At 36.5% G+C, this 19,048-nt stretch overlaps 2 protein-coding genes across 11 annotated transcripts in view; both read left to right on the plus strand.

Annotated features, from left to right (window-relative positions):
* kaznb (kazrin, periplakin interacting protein b) overlaps positions 1-9,356 on the plus strand; it is a 179,038-nt gene extending 169,682 nt beyond the window's left edge. For all 4 annotated transcript variants that reach the window (XM_036560009.1, XM_036560008.1, XM_036560010.1 and 1 more), the window contains 4 exons: positions 1,328-1,429; positions 2,100-2,266; positions 2,582-2,693; positions 4,100-9,356. In XM_036560009.1, the coding sequence (XP_036415902.1) occupies positions 1,328-1,429; positions 2,100-2,266; positions 2,582-2,693; positions 4,100-4,258 (540 nt within the window). In that variant the 3' untranslated portion in view covers positions 4,259-9,356. The remainder of the gene's footprint in view (positions 1-1,327; positions 1,430-2,099; positions 2,267-2,581; positions 2,694-4,099) is intronic.
* A 7,985-nt stretch (positions 9,357-17,341) lies between these two features.
* The window catches only part of tmem51b (transmembrane protein 51b), a 34,125-nt gene continuing 32,418 nt past the window's right edge, over positions 17,342-19,048 (plus strand). For 6 of the 7 annotated variants that reach the window (XR_005006126.1, XR_005006123.1, XR_005006125.1 and 3 more), the window contains exon 1: positions 17,342-17,622. The gene's annotated coding sequence lies outside the window, so the exon portion shown is untranslated. The remainder of the gene's footprint in view (positions 17,623-19,048) is intronic. The other variant, XM_036559582.1, reaches the window with a different exon arrangement.

The following is a 19,048-nucleotide window of genomic DNA, read 5'->3' on the forward strand; positions in this document are numbered from 1 at the left end:
GGCTCTTGGACTCAGATGGAAAGATCCTCACACAAAAGTTATTACATGAAACAGTAATGAATACGCTGCCTGATACATTGTTTTGCAATAGTTTTGAGATAAAGTTTTGGCCGAAAACTTAGATTTTTAAAATCAGTTCACGGCAGAGAGATAAGTTGTTGTAAGATAAAACATATTTTTCAGATTTAACACTAATTTACCATTAACAACATTACATATACAAACTCAGAGGAGAAATAGAGGTTGACTGGTCATTTAGGGCAGTATACAATGAGTATATTTGTGATTTGTGATCCATGATTCCTATCAGCACCTCTGTAAAGAAATCTGAATGTAAAATATATAAAAACAGAAGACGTGCAGATTCAAAGTGACTTTGGATAGCAAATAAAATGTAGACGTCACAACCCCTGGTACCTATATTACCATTGTAAACAAAAGCAGAGTTAGTAAGTTTAATTCCAATCCACCATCTAACATCAAATCACTTTAAGTTGTATCTCAATAATTGAATTATGCAGCAGTTTTGAACTATTTTGATCTACCATATTCCCCCTTTTAAGTAAACTCTCAAATCTGTAAAGATTCAGCTTACATTAATGAAACTGAAGAATTGGTACCAGAAGGACGTAAGACACATTGATTACAAACTACATTCATATTTGAATGAAAAACTTTTTTTTATTTTTATTTTTTTGGCATTAGATTAGATTTGGGTTATCAAACTTCTTACACCACTCAGTTGTGAGCCAGCACTGGCAGCAGGCCTGATTACTCTATAGCACCACCAAATTCAAGCTGCCACTTCAACATAAAAACTCAAAAGGCACTCTCTAGTGCCAGCATTTGGTTTGTATGTTCTAGATTCCCTATGTAAATATGAAGAGCTCATTCTAAGCTAAAAAAAAACACAACAATGCGTAGTTATAGGTGATTATACACTAATGAAAACATGGTTTTGTATACTGTATTCCATATCTTCTTATAGATGCCCCCTAAATCTTACACACTGGACCATTAATTTAATATGTATGGCCCAAAATGTCACTTTTGCCCCTCTTGTTCTGAGCCGAGGGTAGAACTGATCTCCTGTAGCACATGCATGTCTTAACCCTGAAATTTTGTCAGAGGGAGCAAATACCCAAAGATTTCAGAGTTGCCTTAATTGTTATAATATTTAAGAAAGAAGGACAAAGGCAGACCGGGTTAACTGCAGAGATATTTCCTTCCTGTCCATCACTGGGAAAGTAATTGCATGTGTCCTCTCAAGTCAACTTCTTATTTTGTCTGAAGAAATCTTCCCAATCTCCTAATCTTTTTTCTTAAGGTTCTGCACACCCGGCGTGTTCAGTGTGAGCAGCAAGATGTGGACCCTGTGGTGTGGACCAGCCAGAGGGTCATTAAATGGGTCAGAGACATTGACCTAAAGGTGCGAATTCTCGTTCTCTGTTTTCGCACTGAGCAAAATGCGCCAAAGAGATTGAAGGCAAACATAGCTGTCAGTCCCTGACTTTTGTATATGTTCTGACTCAGGCTGTGGGTGAAATCTTTTGTTTGTCTCCTCCTCTCACAGTGCAGATGTTTGACTCACTGCATCTTTGGAGTCATGAGGCGCTTTGGCGCATGAGGCATACCAGATCAAACCTTCAGCTTACTATGAAATGGTGTTCATTTTGGTGGCAGAAACAGTGAGATCTTACTAGTATGCTGTGTACTATATTTTACATTATTGTGCGACGTTGGAGCTTTGACACAACATTTAAATGTTAAAATAATATTAATGTTAATATTTTAATAACAATAAAATAATAAAAGTTTTAATGTGGCCAAAATATATTTACTATGAGTAAAATAACGTTGGATAATTTACAGTAGTTACTGAAAAATTCATAGTAGGTACTGTATAATTTATAGTAGTTACTGAATGATTTTTGGGTATTTCTGGATAATTCATAGTAGTTATTTAAAATAAATCAGAACTGCAGGATAAGTTCAATACAATAAAGCTATTTCATCTCAGTACCCCAACCCCCTATGTAGGCAGGAATTTGTCTCTTGTGCACATTAGTGTTAAATGTTGAATCCCCTCCACTGTACAGGAATATGCTGACAGCCTCCAGAACAGTGGGGTCCACGGAGCTGTGATGGTATTGGATCCGTCCTTCAGTGCAGAAAGCATGGCCAAAGCCCTGGAGATCCCCAACAACAAACACATGATCCACCGGCATCTGTACGAGGAGATGAAGGTGCTGCTGAATCCGGCAAGGTCAGTATACATCCGCTAACACAAAGTATAACACACTGCTGTCTGTGACAACAACAAACATTCACTATTAAACCACTGTTTCTACAAATGTAGCCCATCAGCCAAGACATATTCATTGTCTAAAGTCTTTAGTTACACTGGAGCATGCATGAGGGTAGTCTAGACAACAAGTAATGGAAGCTTATACTCCACAAATACATTGGCAACTGTCCAGTTGTTAAGTAATCTCAAATAGACTAGCTAATGTGGTTTCTGACACTGTACGATACACTGTTATCAATAGAAAAAAAAAATCTGGATGTTCCCTCTCCACAGGACCAATCAGAATCAGGAGTACAACCGTAAGGAAGGAACGCCCACACACTCACTGGCCTCCAGCTGCCACTATGCTGAAGAGCGGGTCACTCTCAGGCCCAGATCAGGCAAGGTAAAGGCTTAAAGACACCCATACACAACATACAGATAAAACACAGTACTATTGAAAAGTTTGGAATCAGTGTTTACAATAAAGCAATATATCTTTGCAACTTTACAGCTTCCAAACTGTCACTGTCAGAACAAAAACTCATATAGTCAAAATGATACAGAAGAAAGAAAAAAACAACTTTTGATGGAAGCAATTTGTACCCTTTCTACTTGTCAATTGATCATGAAATTTTAACACAATGTAAAGAGGCGCTTCAAATTATGCTAAACAGGAACAAAATTAGGGGAAATAAAGGAGAAATACTGAGACATAAAGAAATGTGTTAATGATTAACAGAATTGCACTTGATTCTAAATAACTGTATGAGATTAAAGAATAAAGTTATAATGAATGTTAGAGTAAAATGAACGATGTTATTATAAAATAAATATACAGAATGATGTTATAATAAAATTAGTATCCAGAATACCTTATATATAAGTGGTAATCAAGACTCGACAGAGATGACAAAAATTATAATAAGGCATTATGGCTTAACTTCAAGCAACACTCTGCAATTTAAATAATGTAAATCCATAATGTGCTCAGAACTGGCTCAGTTTGTTATTATTGTAAGTACTAGGGCTGTACTGATACCGATACTGTATCAGTATTGGTGCCAATATTGAAACTCAGTATCAGCGCTGGGGATACTGGCACCACAAAGCAATTTCTGACATACTTGCATGCTACTGATTTGTGCATGCGCACCAGTACTTAACGCATGTCGCTGGTGTGAGTTGACAAGCAGCAGTAAAAATGCTAACGGTAAAATCTACAATGGCAGTATTTTATGGGAAGGCAGTGGTAGTGGGTGACATACCAGTTGGAATTTGTCCTGAGGTATTAGTTTCACTGGTATGCCACAAATAAGCCATGTCGCACAATATATACACAGTGTAGAACATGCTAACAGTAGCTCATTGCCTGATTACCTGAGTCAGGCTTCTGTCATTGATCTTCTCCAGCGGGGTAGTCAGTTACAGTCTGAGTTAATGTTAGTCCAGGTTGTTATGAAAGGAGTGGACATTAGAAAGGCTTTAGCCTTGGTTTAGCTTTTAGCATAGCAGCCCACTAGTCCACTGGCTCTGCCAGCGGTGCACCTCCAGCGGTCAGCTGCTTCAGAGAGCAACAGTATTTTGCGGCCTGATGCTTAATAAATCCACTAAAAACAGCTGCTACTGAAATGTAAATGTAATATTTACTGAACTCCAACAGAGTCTGACGCACAATGTACGATGTAGCATATAAATTATTTTTGTATATAAAATGACCAAAATTATTAACATGACAAGTGATATGAATCATTTGAACAGTAGTTACTGGTGATGCATAACTGGATAAATTTACTGTCCACTTCTCTTCAGAGCCCCTTGAGATTCAACCCCAAAATCCCAGGTGGACGGGACCTCGGTTTCCATGGCAACTGTGGGTCCTTGCCCAGAGAGGAGCGGATCAAGGCCCTTCCAAGGGCAAAGGGCAGCCCCATGCACGGCTACTCCAGCATAGAGATCACTAACGTCTAGGAGCAGGGAAACCTGAGGAAATATATGAAACAAATGGCACTTCTCTGAAAGAACATGTTCAGGTCATCGTTTTGGAACTAAGATTTGGTGACCATAAACAAAATCTAGCAGTGAGGACATCTAGGGTTTTTTCACAAAACGAGATTTCTCAGTAAGCTGAAAAATTTGATCCAAAAGCCGAAAAGGCTCTTTTCTAATTGGACAAACTTGGCTTAAAGGAATTCACTGCCATTTTTCAAACCTAAGCTCTATCTGCTAAGTCTCAAATGCACAGGCAGTTACCAGACATAATAATTTCACCATGTTTCCCACTACTTAGAAAACAACAGAAAACCTACTGACTCTAAATATAATTACATTAGAAACCACTGGGCAGATAGCAGTTTATAAAATTTTGTTAAACGTTTCAGCACTGGAGCAGCAACTCCAGTTAGTTTTACTTTCCTTATGGTAGGGGTCATTAAGTCTAATCCTGGAAGACCAGAACCCAGCACAGTTTGGTTATTTGCCTGCTCAATCACACTAACTGATGGATTGAATCACTAAGATAGCAATGAATTGCCTCAATTTTTTCCCTCTGGAAAACTAGTCCCATATCTGAATCAACAAATTATTCAAATTTACAGCTTAATTTACAAATACCTTCATGAGTGTGTTCTACAAAAACACGTTTCACAAAAAACATTTAATAATGGAATTCAGCAACTACCCACTGGCCTCTGTTCAAAGTGTGTTTCCAGTCAACTGGTTTAATAACTAGTTTTCCTACGTACAGGGAGATGGTTGAATTTTGTATCTGTGGTAACTGATCATGTTCTACTAAATGCATCAAATAGAGATTAGAATGCAGGGTACACCTTTAATTTGGAAACCTAGGAATTCTGCTTTGTGAAACACTCTCCTGCTCAGATTGTGATTTGTTTATTGATTTTATTATTTTTTACTTTTTACACATTTTTAATGCACCAGATGTGCTTAGAAGGGATTATAATGTGTAAAGTGTAAATTCTCTATGAAAGGTTTTATGTATATTTCACCAAGAGAAGGAACAGATGCTCTATACATATAAGTATGTATATATTAAAAAATCATATACTTTGATAGTAATTAACATACTACCACTCACATAAGCTCATTCTGACCTGAGGTCAGAGCCAGCTGGAATCAAAACCAGATGCTCCAGTGTCCTTTCACTAGCATTAAATATGAACCCATTGTACTGTTCTGTATTGTGTGCACTTACTGGATTAAAACAACAAATTACATGAGGAACAAGTATGTGAGGGGGTGGTTTCACTGCAAAACAACATGGAATGTGAAAACGTCTTAAATCTAGTCAGTATATCTAATATTTGTGATTATAAGATGGTTTTAAGAATGAAAACAAATATAATAATAATAATAATAATAATATTACTAAATCTATTTCTAGTTATGTTTACTTGTTTTAGTAATATTGTCTAATTCAATGGTCTGATTCCATTGGTAGATCATTTTGCTTGTTTAAAAAATATATATATCCACCAATGGAATAAGATAAGAACAGAGTGTTTTTAATAAGCAAAATTAGCTTCCAGTGAAAAAAAAAAACAATTAAACAAGTCTACAAATGAATAGAATAATCTTAAAATATTCTTACAAATATTAGATGTATTGAATAGACTTAAGGTGATTTCACATGCAACATACCTCTTTTTTGTAGCGTTGAATAATCTGATCATCTCTCTTCGTTTTAAAAGAAGAAAAAACAACAAGCCACTCTGTCACTTCAATGTAGACTGAAGTACATACATTGTACAAAAAATGAATGCAGAACACAAAGAAAGTGACATTTTTGGGTTTTTTTATTGTACTACTTTTAAGGCTTCATCATATCTTATCATGCATGCAGTTCAGTTTAACACCTCAGTTGTTTAACTTAAGACATATTTCACTGTGACTTCACTAGAACACAGTTGATCAATGTGTGTCCAGTGGTGGAAAAATCACACAGGGAAATTACCTTCAATCACTAATGAAGCGTTCCCAGGGTAGCATATGTGTGTGGCCACTTGCCATACCTTAGCATCATTAGCATAGTGAAAAAACAGAAAAATATGACCCAAATGTTCATTAAAGCTGACATAGGATCCCATTTCCCACACCCAAACAAACTCGTGGTTGAACTAGCTTTACAGTACGCTGGGAAAGATTAGATTGCTGTTCAGATTTACTAGATTATTAGATTACTAGATTTATTAAAAATAGCCAGATTGAAAGCAACAGTGAGGAATTTTCTACCAAGCTAATATTAGCTGAATTATATGACCAAAAAAAAAATACATCTGATTTGACCTAAAAGTGTACATTTCACATGCATACAAAATAAATATTGTTTGAAATTAATAATATGCTCTAAACTTACATAATTTAATAATAAAAAAGTGTGCACTATAAGAGAAGCTGTGAAAGAGCACATTTGTGAGCAGTGCATGGATGACAGTCCACTCTGCCAGTGCACTTTGTTAAATACCATTCAACACTGTTAGACATTCTACAGCTAAATCCAATACAATACAGAATTGGAAACACTCTCAATCAGGTTTTGACAGTTTGCAGGACCCTATAGCTCACAACTAAAAAAATTATTAAGGAAGTAAGGTGTATTAATAATACTAGCAATCACATTAGCAATAAATTTTTAGCAAGGCTAAAAACAAGGCACCCAAATAGGCACAGCTAGCTAGCTTTCCCATGAGAAATGGAAGATTTTTTTAAGCGTATGTTACAGATGAGATATCACTTTGTCTTGCACTAGGTTTTTGTAAAATTCCACTACTGAAATCCAGATGAATGTGGAGCAGAGTAAGTACACACCCTTCAAAAAAGGCCTCAGGCCAGTCAAATGAAAACTGATCTTTCAACTTAAAAGGCTGCAAAACTGGGGAGCAAAATCTCACTCTTCAGACTTTACATCAATATTACAATTTACTCATTGCTTTTTAAGCAAGTGTGTCAATATGGGTTCCTTTTGCTATACCAAAAATAGTTAATGCTGTCAAAAGTTGACGTGTTAAACTCACAGTGTACATATGACCTAACCTTGCATAAAAAGTTGCCAGTTGTCTGTGGAGCAGTTTGGCTGAAAATGTTGTATTTAGCTAGGCTGTTACTGTAACACATTTACTTATACTTAATAATAAGAATTCAGCATGAATAATAATTCAAGGTAAATCTTGCAGCATCCATAGGCCTCTGGTGTCATGCCCCTATTTGGAATTGTGGGTCTAAACTGGTTTTGTTTATGACAGTGATGAATGCTGTTGTTGCATCTAAATATTTTTTAAAAATCAGCTTTGGAGCATTTTTGGCACATAACATGACAGTGGTGATTTTTGAAAATGTCTTTTAATTTTTGGGGGCAAAAAACTGTTCAGACCAAGAGTTACTAATATTAGCATGACAATGACTGCAGAGAACTATTATAAGCATAATTTTAAAAAATATGCTTTGGTCAATTAAGGAAAATCTTTAGCCAGTGTGGGTAAAATCATCAAATGAGTGGTAGTTGTTTTCTACACTAGGTAAATTGTTTTATGCTCAGTGAATGGAATGCAAATGTGTTGGCTTGACAAGGTAACATTGCAAATGATATCTTTTTTAACCTCAGCTATCATAGTTTGCCTAGTGGTGCAACAGTACTCATGTTAGGCAGTCAAGTAGCACAGTAAAACATCAAGTAGGACTGGGTAAGAACGGTCTGTCTGTCAGTTTATCAGGTACACATAACTTTTTACCTACAGTCATTGCCCATTTTATTTGATACACCTACTAAACACTGACTAGCCAGTAGGTTGCATGGCTAAACGCAGAGACATAATTATGGTAATGTGGAATAAACTAAAATAAAGTCACAGTGTCAGCTTTATTTAGCATCAGCTTTTAACATTTACAGTTCTACATGTGAGAAGTTGACTCTGTGATAACTCTAAGCCAACTTTTGACAGTATAAGCTATTTTTGTTATACTGTGCTACAGCTCTGCGGAGATTAGCAGTTGCTGCTTTCTTATGCTCTGAATTCAATTGAAGGCCTTGCTAACTAGCTGTTGAGTTGAATCAGATGTCTTTTAAGACATGTGTCGAAGGAATGGACAAAAGTACTGACAAAACTCATGCTTCAAGATGGCTGCTACTGCTTTTTTTTTTAGCAATGCTTTATACTTTTGTCCATTTTTATAGTTATGCAATGTCAGAAACTACATAAGCAAGTTTATATTTGAGATTATTTAACATGATGTATGATTTAGGCATGCTGATTGCACCATTAAAAACTTCCAGCTATAAGTTTCCATGTTAGCTACATTAGCCTCATAGCTCCAGTGGGAAACTAAAGAAAAAAATTTCCTCACTTTTTAAAATAGAAGAAAGTAATATGGTATGTAAACATGATAAAACATGGTAAACAAGTTTCAAAATGTGCTGTTCAAGCCCCAGTCCATACAGTCTAGACTGAAACAAAACTGCAAAAACAGCCTGTTTTGAATTCATTGTTTTTGTTAGGTTAGAAAAACCAACACATTTGCATATATTTAGCCTACTCAGTAAACAGCAGCTTAGCCCCACCAATTCATGTTGAAGTTTTATAGCGTGCGTCAGCATATACTGCTTTTTGAATGCGGCACAATGCAGGGTAGTCAATCAAGACAGAGATTATTTACATGTATCAGTCTTAAAGGCACAGTAACAACCATCCTGTTTAATTCTAAGGGACAAAGGGGTCCATAAACCATACACATGCTATCATAGGAGAACAAATATGTGGGATATGGGCCTATTAACCATACCTCATATTTATACTGTCAGATTTCATGTTACATTTGTCCTTCTGACGATTATCAGCACTGAGTGCAATAGGCTGCAAAAAGGAAAAAAAAAAGTTGTATCAGGTAATGTACAGGTGTTTGTTGAAGTAATAACTAATTTTCATATGATTGTACAGTACCTATGATCGTGCCATCAGTAGAAACAGTAATGTTGTAAAACATCTGTACATAGCATCTTCTTGTGTGTCTCTGACACAGTCTGTACAGAAAAAATAAGAATAAAACAATAAATGAAAAGGTTTGCTGAGTTTTTCTGTCCATTTCCTCCTTGCTACACAGCATAGCTTTCCTGCTCTAAAACACTACATTCCATTTATGATTCCACAACTATACTCTTATGAGGGATGTCAAATACCACAAGATGGGTAATAACTAGTCTGTACAATCTACAGCCTGCATAATTATTTGTTGCATTTTAAGTATCAAAAAGGCATTCTGTTTCCCAGAAAATAAATATATACAAATTACTGTTAAAGGCAAAAAATGCAGTATTAAAATTTTTATTTTCAGGAAATGTTGCCCATATGAAAATACGACTTTTCTTGTAAAACAAACCTCATTTCAAAAAAGTTGAGACAATATGTAAAATACTAATAAAAACAGAGAGTAGTGATAAATTTGTTTGACCTTTAACAAAAACATAATATTTAACTCTCTGATTATGCAGTCATGCTATTCCTAAATTATTAGGAATAGATATCTTTTTCATAAAACATAATCAGGTTTTCATAAACATTATTAAAAATAACATTTTATTAAAATTATTATTGTCTCAATTGATTTCCCAATAAAATTAATATTGCCCCATTTTCAATTATAACCCTGTTTCCAAAAAAGTTGGGACGCTGTGCAAAATGTAAATAAAAATAGAATGCAATGATGTGCAAATCATTTAACCCTATATTTAATTGAACATATGAAATGTTGAAACTGATTGTTTATTCAGCATTGTCTTGCTGAAATAAGCAAGACATTCCTCTAAAAAGACATCACCTGGAAGGCAGCATATAATGCCCCAAAATCTGTACATATCATTCAGTATTAATGTTGCCTTCACAGATGTGCACTAATGCACCCCAATAACATCACAGACGCTGGCTTTTGAACTGTGTGCTGATAACAAGCCGGATATTCCCTCTCGTCTTTAGCCTGGAGGATGCAGCGTCCATGATTTCCAAAATGAATTTCACATTTTGTTTTTTCAGACCACAAGATGCTTTTCCACTTGGCTTCAATTCATCTGAAATGAGCTTGGGCCCAGAAAAGGAGGCAGTGTTTCTGGATCCTGTTTATATATGGGGTCTTTTTTGCATTGTAGAGATTTTACTTGCATTTGTGGATGCAGCGACAAACTGTGTTCACAGACAGTGATTTTTTTAAGTGTTCCTGAGCCCATGCAGTAATTTCCACTACAGAATTGTGTCTGTTTTTAATGCAGTGCTGCCTGAGGGCCCGAGGATCACGGCTATCCAATATTGGTTTTCAGCCACTTCCTTTGCATACAGAGATTTCTCCAGATTCTCTGAATATTTTAAAGATATTATGTACTATATATGATGAGTTCTTTGCTATTTAACATTCAGAAATAATATTCTTGGATTGTTGTATTATTTGCCCATGTAGTCTTTCATAGAGTGCTGTACCCATACCTGTCTTTCCTTATGAATGACTCAGCCTCTCTGGGACACTCTTTTAATACTTTATCATGTTACTGACCTGTTGCCAATTTACCTAATTAGTTGTGAGATGTTCCCCCAGGTGATTTTTTTTTAGCTTTACACAAATTTAGCAGTCTTTTGTTGCCCCTGTCCCAACTTTTTTTAAATGTGTTGCTGGTATGAAATTAAAAATGGGCATATATTTTTCAAAAAACAATAACATTTCTATGTTTTAACATTGATATGTTATCTTTGTATTATTTTGAATTAAATATAGGGTTTAAATCATTTGCTTGTAAATACGGTTGAATTTACAACTGCTTTTTAGGTTCACAAGGTCAATGGAGAGTGTCATTTCAGAGCTTTGAATGAGAAGTAGATGCATTTGCCCCATTTTTCATGAATTTATATTATTTTGCACTTCAGACTACACTGTCTGTCACTGATGTTATACTTTCTAAAATCGAAGTATGTGATATTTATTTTAAAGTATTTTATAAAAAAAAGTGATTACTAATTTAATGTTTTTAAGCAAGGTTACTTTCCCTGCATCTGTCAGCCATTTTGAGATAATCCACTGCTTTCATCGAGGTGCCACTGGTGGCAAGGTCACTGGAATCACAGCCTGCGCCTGAAACGCCACTGACATGGTGTTACACAGGGTCAGAGGTTCACATTTGATGAACTCCATTAACCGATATGCACATTAAAGACCAACAGTCTAATTTTCTAACAGTATTGCTATTTTGGCTAAATGGTTTTGTGCTGCAAAAAAGCAGTTGTGTTGTCACTGGTGTAACATGTTTCTGTTGTTGTTGCAAAGTGACACTGGTGTTACAGTTTTGGGTTGAAATCTTTCCAATTTTTTTGGATGGATTACGATCTACCAAACAATCCTTGAATCTCTAATATCTTTACAAATAAATATTGGTAAGTTTTATATTCTCCTTACAATTATTTAATAAATCAAATTAAAACCTTTTATCTACTCTATGAAACCATTTAAATGCTGTATTTATGTTACACAACTTTTTAAGTGAATAATGAAAACTGTATATTGCTTCATTCACTGTATTCCTGTGAAAATTTACATTTTCAGAAAATGACTTTCTGTATGATAACACCAGAGACATACATGCTAGATTCCTGACTCGTTAAAAGTACATATGATATTGAAAAATGTTGTAAGATATTTCATTTTAAGAATTTATGAATTTCTTTTCTTTTTTTCAATCCAAATTCCACCCTGTTCAGAGAATGACCCATACACAAGCATACATTGCATTGTGCATAGTACAGTCTTAATTTGCATTTGTAGATTTATTGACAGTGGTTTGTCAAAGTACTACACGGTGATATCCCTTACAGAAGCATGCCGGTTTTTAATGCAGTGCTGTCTGGGGAATCAGAGGTCACAGGCATTCACTTGTGGTTTTCAGCACAGAGATTTATCTGGATTCTCTGAATCTTTTGATGATATTACGCACCGTAGAGGTGAAATAATCCTTGCAATCGCTCCTTGAGGAATTGAATTGAATGTTTTTCTTAAGATGCTGGATTAGTCTTCAAAATATATTCATCAAATTATCATGAAACAATCTTTATGTATCTAACATCAGGGATGATCTGATACATAATTTTCAGCTGATGCCAATATCTGATATTTTTTATGTAAATATCTTTACACTGCCAATGTATTATAAAGTGGAGATATTGGGAATCCACCATGATCAGCCTAACAGAAAAATACAACATTTGGGGAGGATTACAAATGCAGTAAAATAAATAAAATGCAGACATTTTAGCACAGTAGTCTAGCATCACCTGAGTGTTCTCCTCTTCCAGACTACAATAAATACATCATCAAATATCAGTGTGAAATATTGGTCAAATCTGAGTATCAGTACAATGTGGCTATTGTTTTTAAACAAAGCTTTTGAAGTATCTGTTTATATTTGGGAAAGACATCAGTAAATAGGGTTGGAAATTGTGGTTCAAAGCAAATATTCAATAAATGAGATGATTTTGTATTAGTTTAAGGAAAAACAGAAGAGCAACTGTACCTCAAGTGACCGAGAATGTCAACGCAGCACGTCAGGAAGAACTATCTGTCCACAGCTGCAGAGAGGGATATTATAGTAGGGCTGCAGTCAGAAACCCCTCATTACAAAGGCAAATAAACATTTGTTCAGAGGTACAAAAACCATAAACACTGGTCTACAGAGATGTGAAAAAGTGATTATGGTCCTCATGTGGGCAAGTGAATATGTGGCATACCCCAAAAGAACGGTTCAGGCCTGAAGACGTGTCCCCTATAGTGAGGAGATCCCATGGCCCAGCTATTTTGCGGGGGGCATTTGGCTGTGTCCAGTGCAGTGTCCTGTCTTATCCACAAAGGGCTGGTGTGAAAACCTGCAGCCACGTCTATTATAACACTGTATTGCTCATTCTCCACCACCACCATCAAAACACCAATTTAAGAAATATCTTAATGTCCCTCCAGTACAGCTCCAGAAACTTATAGAATCTATTCCAAGGTGCAATTAAGTTCCAGGTGCTTTGTGGTGGACCAACACCTTACTACTTACTTCATGTTGGCTTTTCCTTTATTTTGGCTACTCCAGTGTTGACTGGCTGCTAGTTAACTCACCATAGTGATGTTGATGCTTGTTGTAATAGCAACAAAATGGTTGGTGTAATATTACTTCTTCTGGAAATGCTCTTTTATGGTTTGCTAATGAACTCACATTAACTTACACATCTCCTCCTTTGTCCTCGGTTTAAGAAATGAGTAACAATTTACTCTTTCCACCACTCTCTTCTTTATGTTTTCAAATTTACAAATATGCTACGGCAAAGGAAACTTTTTAGAGGTATCCCAGGCATAGTAACAGTTGGGGCAGTTGTGGGCTGGAGGTTATGGAACCAGCCTTGTGAGCGGAAGGTTGCCAGTTCGATCCCCTGAGCTGACAGGATGTGACTGAAGTGCCCTTGAGCAAGGCACCTAACCCCCAACTGCTCCCTGGGCGCTGTGAATAGGGCTGCCCACCACCACGGGCAAGCGTGCTTACTGCCCCCTAGTGTGTGTGTGTTCACTAGTGTGCATGTATGTGGGTGTTTCACTGCACGGATGGGTTAAATGTGGAGTTCTAATTCCTCTGTGTGCAAACACAATTGGTCAATAATTCTAAATCAAATTAGTTGCTAGGCTATGAATGACCAACTGGGTGAACCAGCGCCACCCTAAACCAGACCAGTGCTGCATCTCTAGTTAGTTAAGAATACTAAAGATGAAAGTTTGCAGATTGTGGGTGAAGCTGCTAAACAATTACCTCTCCCTGAATATGGATTTGAGCATCGTTTTTTCCCCAGCGGACAACATATTATCACAAAAGGCTTACTTCTGGGAACCCCCAAAATTTTGAACTTGAGACATTCAAAGTGTCCAAAAGGTCAATTAGGAGGTCATGGACCCCACAGGACCCCCTGTGTTTCACACCTTGTGTGGGAGAAAGAGATGGGGGGTAGGGAGAGAAAGAGAGAGAGGGAGGCGGGGGACTGAGCGAGAGACTGCAGATATCGGAGGAAAGAGTGAGGACACGACTCACTCTTCCACAGAATTAAGCATCACTTGCTTTGTACAATTAGAAATTGTTGTTTTGTTCATTTAAGCGTGCCTTTGTGCTCCCAGCAGAAGCTACCGAACTGAAGAAGGGGAGTTCTTCAGCTCGGCGAGACAGAGGCTTGTCGTTGTGACGTTCTGGAAGACAGAAGCCAAAAGGAAGCGTGCTGAGGACGAGGGTACTTCCTAAAGTTAAGTACTCTCTCCTTTGTTACTGGAAAGAAGCTTGTGTTTTGTTTTTGTTTTTTTCTTTTAATTGGTGTAGCTTGATTTCATTTAATTGCCCCATGACAGTTGTTGCCTCCCTAAGTCCTACATTTTGAAAGGCAGGTTGCTTCATAGTGGTTTTATTATCCGCTGAGCATAGTGCTAGATAATTATGTAATTTTCTTTTGTGTTTGGTGTGACAAGTGTGAATTTGTGTTTTTTTTTTCTATTTGATTTTTAAAAGAAATTATGGTAGTAGTAATCGGTGTAGGTTGTGTACAAGTTTGACAGCTGGGCCACCCATCTCTGTTCACCCATTTCTGTTTCAGCTGTATTCAAATGAACCAGCAGATCATTGTCTGTGATCACTATGATTTTGGCACCCCACAAAAATCTTTGAATTTTTCTTTGCCCATTTCAAGGCAAGAAGCTGCAGTTTAAAACAGCTGAATTTAGAATCATTTCTTTCAGCTGGGTGCAAACTCCTATTGTACAGTCTCACATTTCAGGATCCAAAGAGCATGAGGGGAATCACACAATCTGCAACAGCCTGTGCCCTTCAACAGTCCATCTAAAGGCTTGGCATTTTCTGAAAAGTCTTTGCTAAATCGCCTATAATATCTCACAAATCCTAAAAAGTATTGCACTTAACACTTCGGGGAAGACCATTGCTGGACAATCAACATCTTTGCAGGGTCGAGGGAGACACCCTTACTGCTAACATAGTGTAAGAGGTCTCTCCATGTTTCCTGTATTTTATGGAAGGTACTTGCAGAATGCCAGTATCTGCAGATCTTAGATTATGTGCTGAAACATATACAGATAGACACTTTGTGATGTAAGTGGTTGCTAGGTAATTTAGAGCCTTAAAAACTAGTAGCAGAACTTTAAAATCTATCCTGAATGATACAGGTAGCGAGTGCAGTAAGAAGAGCATTACAGTAAACAACTCTGCTTGTAACAAAAGCATTAACAAGTTTCTCTGCATTGCTCTAAGATAGAAAACGCTGAGCAATATTTCTCAAAAGATGTAAAGCTACTTTAGTGATTGCTTTTACATGCGGGATAAAACGGGTTTTGTACTTCCGATTTGGTATATTAAGCTGAAGAACACTTCTCTGAACAAGCTTCTCATAAAGCAGCTTTCTCTGAGTTTTGGTAGCAAGGATAAGTACTTCAGTTTTTTAGTGATTTAGTTGTAGAAAATTGTGACATCCAGTGAAAAATATCTGACACACAGCTGGTAAGCCTGTCAACAGAGTCTTGATTATCATAAGGAATGGAAATGTACTGTATGATTGTGTGTCGTCAGCATAGCTATGAAAATTAATATGTTTCCTAATGACATCACCGAGAGGTAATGTACAAAGAGAAAAGCAACAGCCCTAAAACTAAACCTTGTGGAACTCCACAAGAAATGTAAATTTTTTTTTAAGAATAATTTCCCAGTGAAACCATTACAGTCTATTAACTAACTATGATTTACACAATTTTAAAACTGTGCCTGAGAGGCCAACCCAGCATTCAAGACAAATCTTGTGATCAACAGTATCAAAAGCTGCTCTAAGATCCAATAACACCAGAATAGGAGGATTTTTATCCATCAGCGCTGAGCCTGAGGTCATTGACAACATGAACCAATGCTGTCTCAGTACTATGGTTAGAATGAAAACCTGATTAACTCTTCTTATATAACTTCTTTGATATTAGATACACATTTAATTGTTTGAAAACAACTTTTTCTAAGACGTTTCTTAATTATGGAAAGATCCATGCTAGTCCTTTAGTAGAGGCTTATATTGTTTATAACAGTTGTAAGCTCCTGATTCTTGATAACAGAGAAAGATTTCATCACTGATGTAGTTGGCTTATTAGGAAGGTTATAGAAGCTTGTTTCAGCTGGCTGAGCTATGCTCTGTTTTATCAAGGCTATTTCATTTTGAATATGAATTGCAAACTCCACAAATTTTAGAGGATAAATCACCATGCGACATGCTAGCAGAAAAGGGAGGGTTAATTAGTCAGCCTATGGTAGAAAATGAATGGACTTTGGTATTATCTTTGTGTTTATTAATTACCCCAGAGAGCTATGACTGTTGGGATATTTTCATAGCATTATTGTAGATTGAGATCTGCTCTTTGAGAATATTATAATGCACCTGCAGTTTAGTTTTTCTCCATATATATGTGTGTGTGTGTGTGTGTGTGTGTGTGTGTGTTTTCAAGAATGATCTTTTTTACATGATGTTGTTGGGAGTGGAGTTTACATATACAAGAAATAACAATTTTATTTTATGATTAATACCCCCTGATTAGAGAAATGATAAAGTGCTTTTCATTGTATGTGTGTGTGTTTTACTATGTTACACTCCGCTAATTAATTTTTTTTTATCTGTATATTATAACATTTGTTGGCCATGGAACCAGTTAAACAGGACGCACACTTGTTTCCTATATTTTGAGATGCACTGGTTTGGATTATTCGGGTACTAGTGATGTCCGCATGGGGAAATAGAAAATGTCTGAATGCCCACTTTAGTAAGTATAGATCAATTTGGGACACAGCCAGGATGTTCACTTATCCATTACTTGGGAGTTTGATAGTTTAGTCAGCGTGAGTTCACCGTGCGCATGCGCACCGAGATGAGAACCAGCCGTCGTCCAGTGGAAGTGATTCGGTTCAACTCGAGCTAAAGATTCGTTGAAGATTAAAAGAACAGAATGTCGATGAACATCCGGAACCCGCCGAGCGTTAAGACCCGGCAGCGAAGGCGCACCGGTTGGAGCCGATTTACAAAGTTCCTGTTTCTGATAGCCCGCAACAAAAGGAAGAGAGAAAACTGGAGACAGAGGAGAACACACCGAAAGTACTCGAAAACACTACTTCTCTCAACGAATGAAAACTAAGGAAACCGTTTTATTTTTCGTGCTGAGGGGAAACTCACCTGGCTCAGGTAGAGCAGGATAAAACTACAAAACTACAAGGGCGTCGAGTAGACACTCGTTAGGTGAAGGTGAGTTTATCTGGCTTTTGATTTCACGCTGAAGTTGTTCTTATTTCTGTCTGTTCTTTTTTCCTTGCGGCGGAAGACAATCGAAACTTAATGTGGTTTTAAGATTGGGAGCTGTTTAACGTCTTTTGGTAGAGCTATTAGGAGTTGAAGAACTTTATATAGTTACTCTACCACTTCCTTTGGGTCCTTTAAGGTGAAGCAGGTGGCCATAAAAGTGGGCAGAAGTGTGGTTGGAGTGAGTTTTTAGATATTAATTTAAAGTGTGTTGTGCAGAAGACTTTGGAAGTTCATTCGTCATTGCACTTTTCACGTTGATATGTGACAACAGATTTATACTATTTAAACTTAATTCTCTTGTTTTTACGTTTTAAAATCTTTTTTAAGGTAAAAATAAAATGGTACATCGGTTGGAAAACTTGAATGGTTGGTGATCAAACTATAGCAGGTTATTCCAGAGTTTTCTGTCTTTTCAGCTCTTGAAAAATGTATAAAACTATATGTAGGTTTCTTTTTGTGTGTGGTGATCTAAATTAGTAAAGGGTTTTTCTAATGGATTAAAAGGTGGTGTAGATGAAGATGATGCAGTGGGATGTGAGAGAACTTGTAGTAAATGCCACAATCAAGTACAGAAAGGGAAAATTTATAAATGCTGTGGCCATGCAACACTGTAAATTAGTTAACTTTTCTGGATTTTTTTTTAACTGATTGACTTTTCCTTTTTTTTTACCCCAACTCATCAGCTCTCATTGTTTGTTTATATCCGATCTCCATTCTCAACATTTGTCATCGTCCATGTTACGCTGATATTGGAATTCTGTGCCAATACTCTATTATTTTCATGGACTGTCGATGCTGGTGCTTACGCTAATATGTATGCAAAGATAAATTGGAGCAACTTGGACTAAATCCCTCTAGATTAGCTTTACGGGGAAATGTAAACTTTCTTTGAACAGCCTTACAAATACAGTAAAATGCAGGCATGTTAGTGTGGTAACCCAGTGTCACCTCAAATATCAGTTTGAATTATAAGTCAAATATAAGCTAATCTGATGTCTAATTTAAGCATAAACAATTATCTGCTGATACCAGTATGGTTTCGATGTCATCATGGGTTTCTAGTTCGTACTGCACTAAAGAGAATAGTGTAGCAGTTTATGTTGGGTACAGTAGCACTAGGTGGTATTGATAAAACTCAACAAGTTTCTGTTACTAAAGTTAAAACATTTAACTCTGTTACTAAATGCTTCCTGAGTCCTGGTAGTATCTTATGAACCTGACATAGCATGTTGTGATTGGACAGTTTTAGTCTGTTTTGTTTTGTTCTGTTTTCTTCTCTTAAAACATCATCTCTTAGACTCTGATTACACTTGGTCACTTCATGTGTCTTGAGTATCAGGCTTATAAGCCACATAAAAATGCAAGTGTA

The sequence above is a fragment of the Colossoma macropomum genome, unplaced genomic scaffold (genome assembly GCF_904425465.1).
Source record: "Colossoma macropomum unplaced genomic scaffold, Colossoma_macropomum, whole genome shotgun sequence".
Lineage (NCBI taxonomy): Eukaryota > Metazoa > Chordata > Actinopteri > Characiformes > Serrasalmidae > Colossoma > Colossoma macropomum.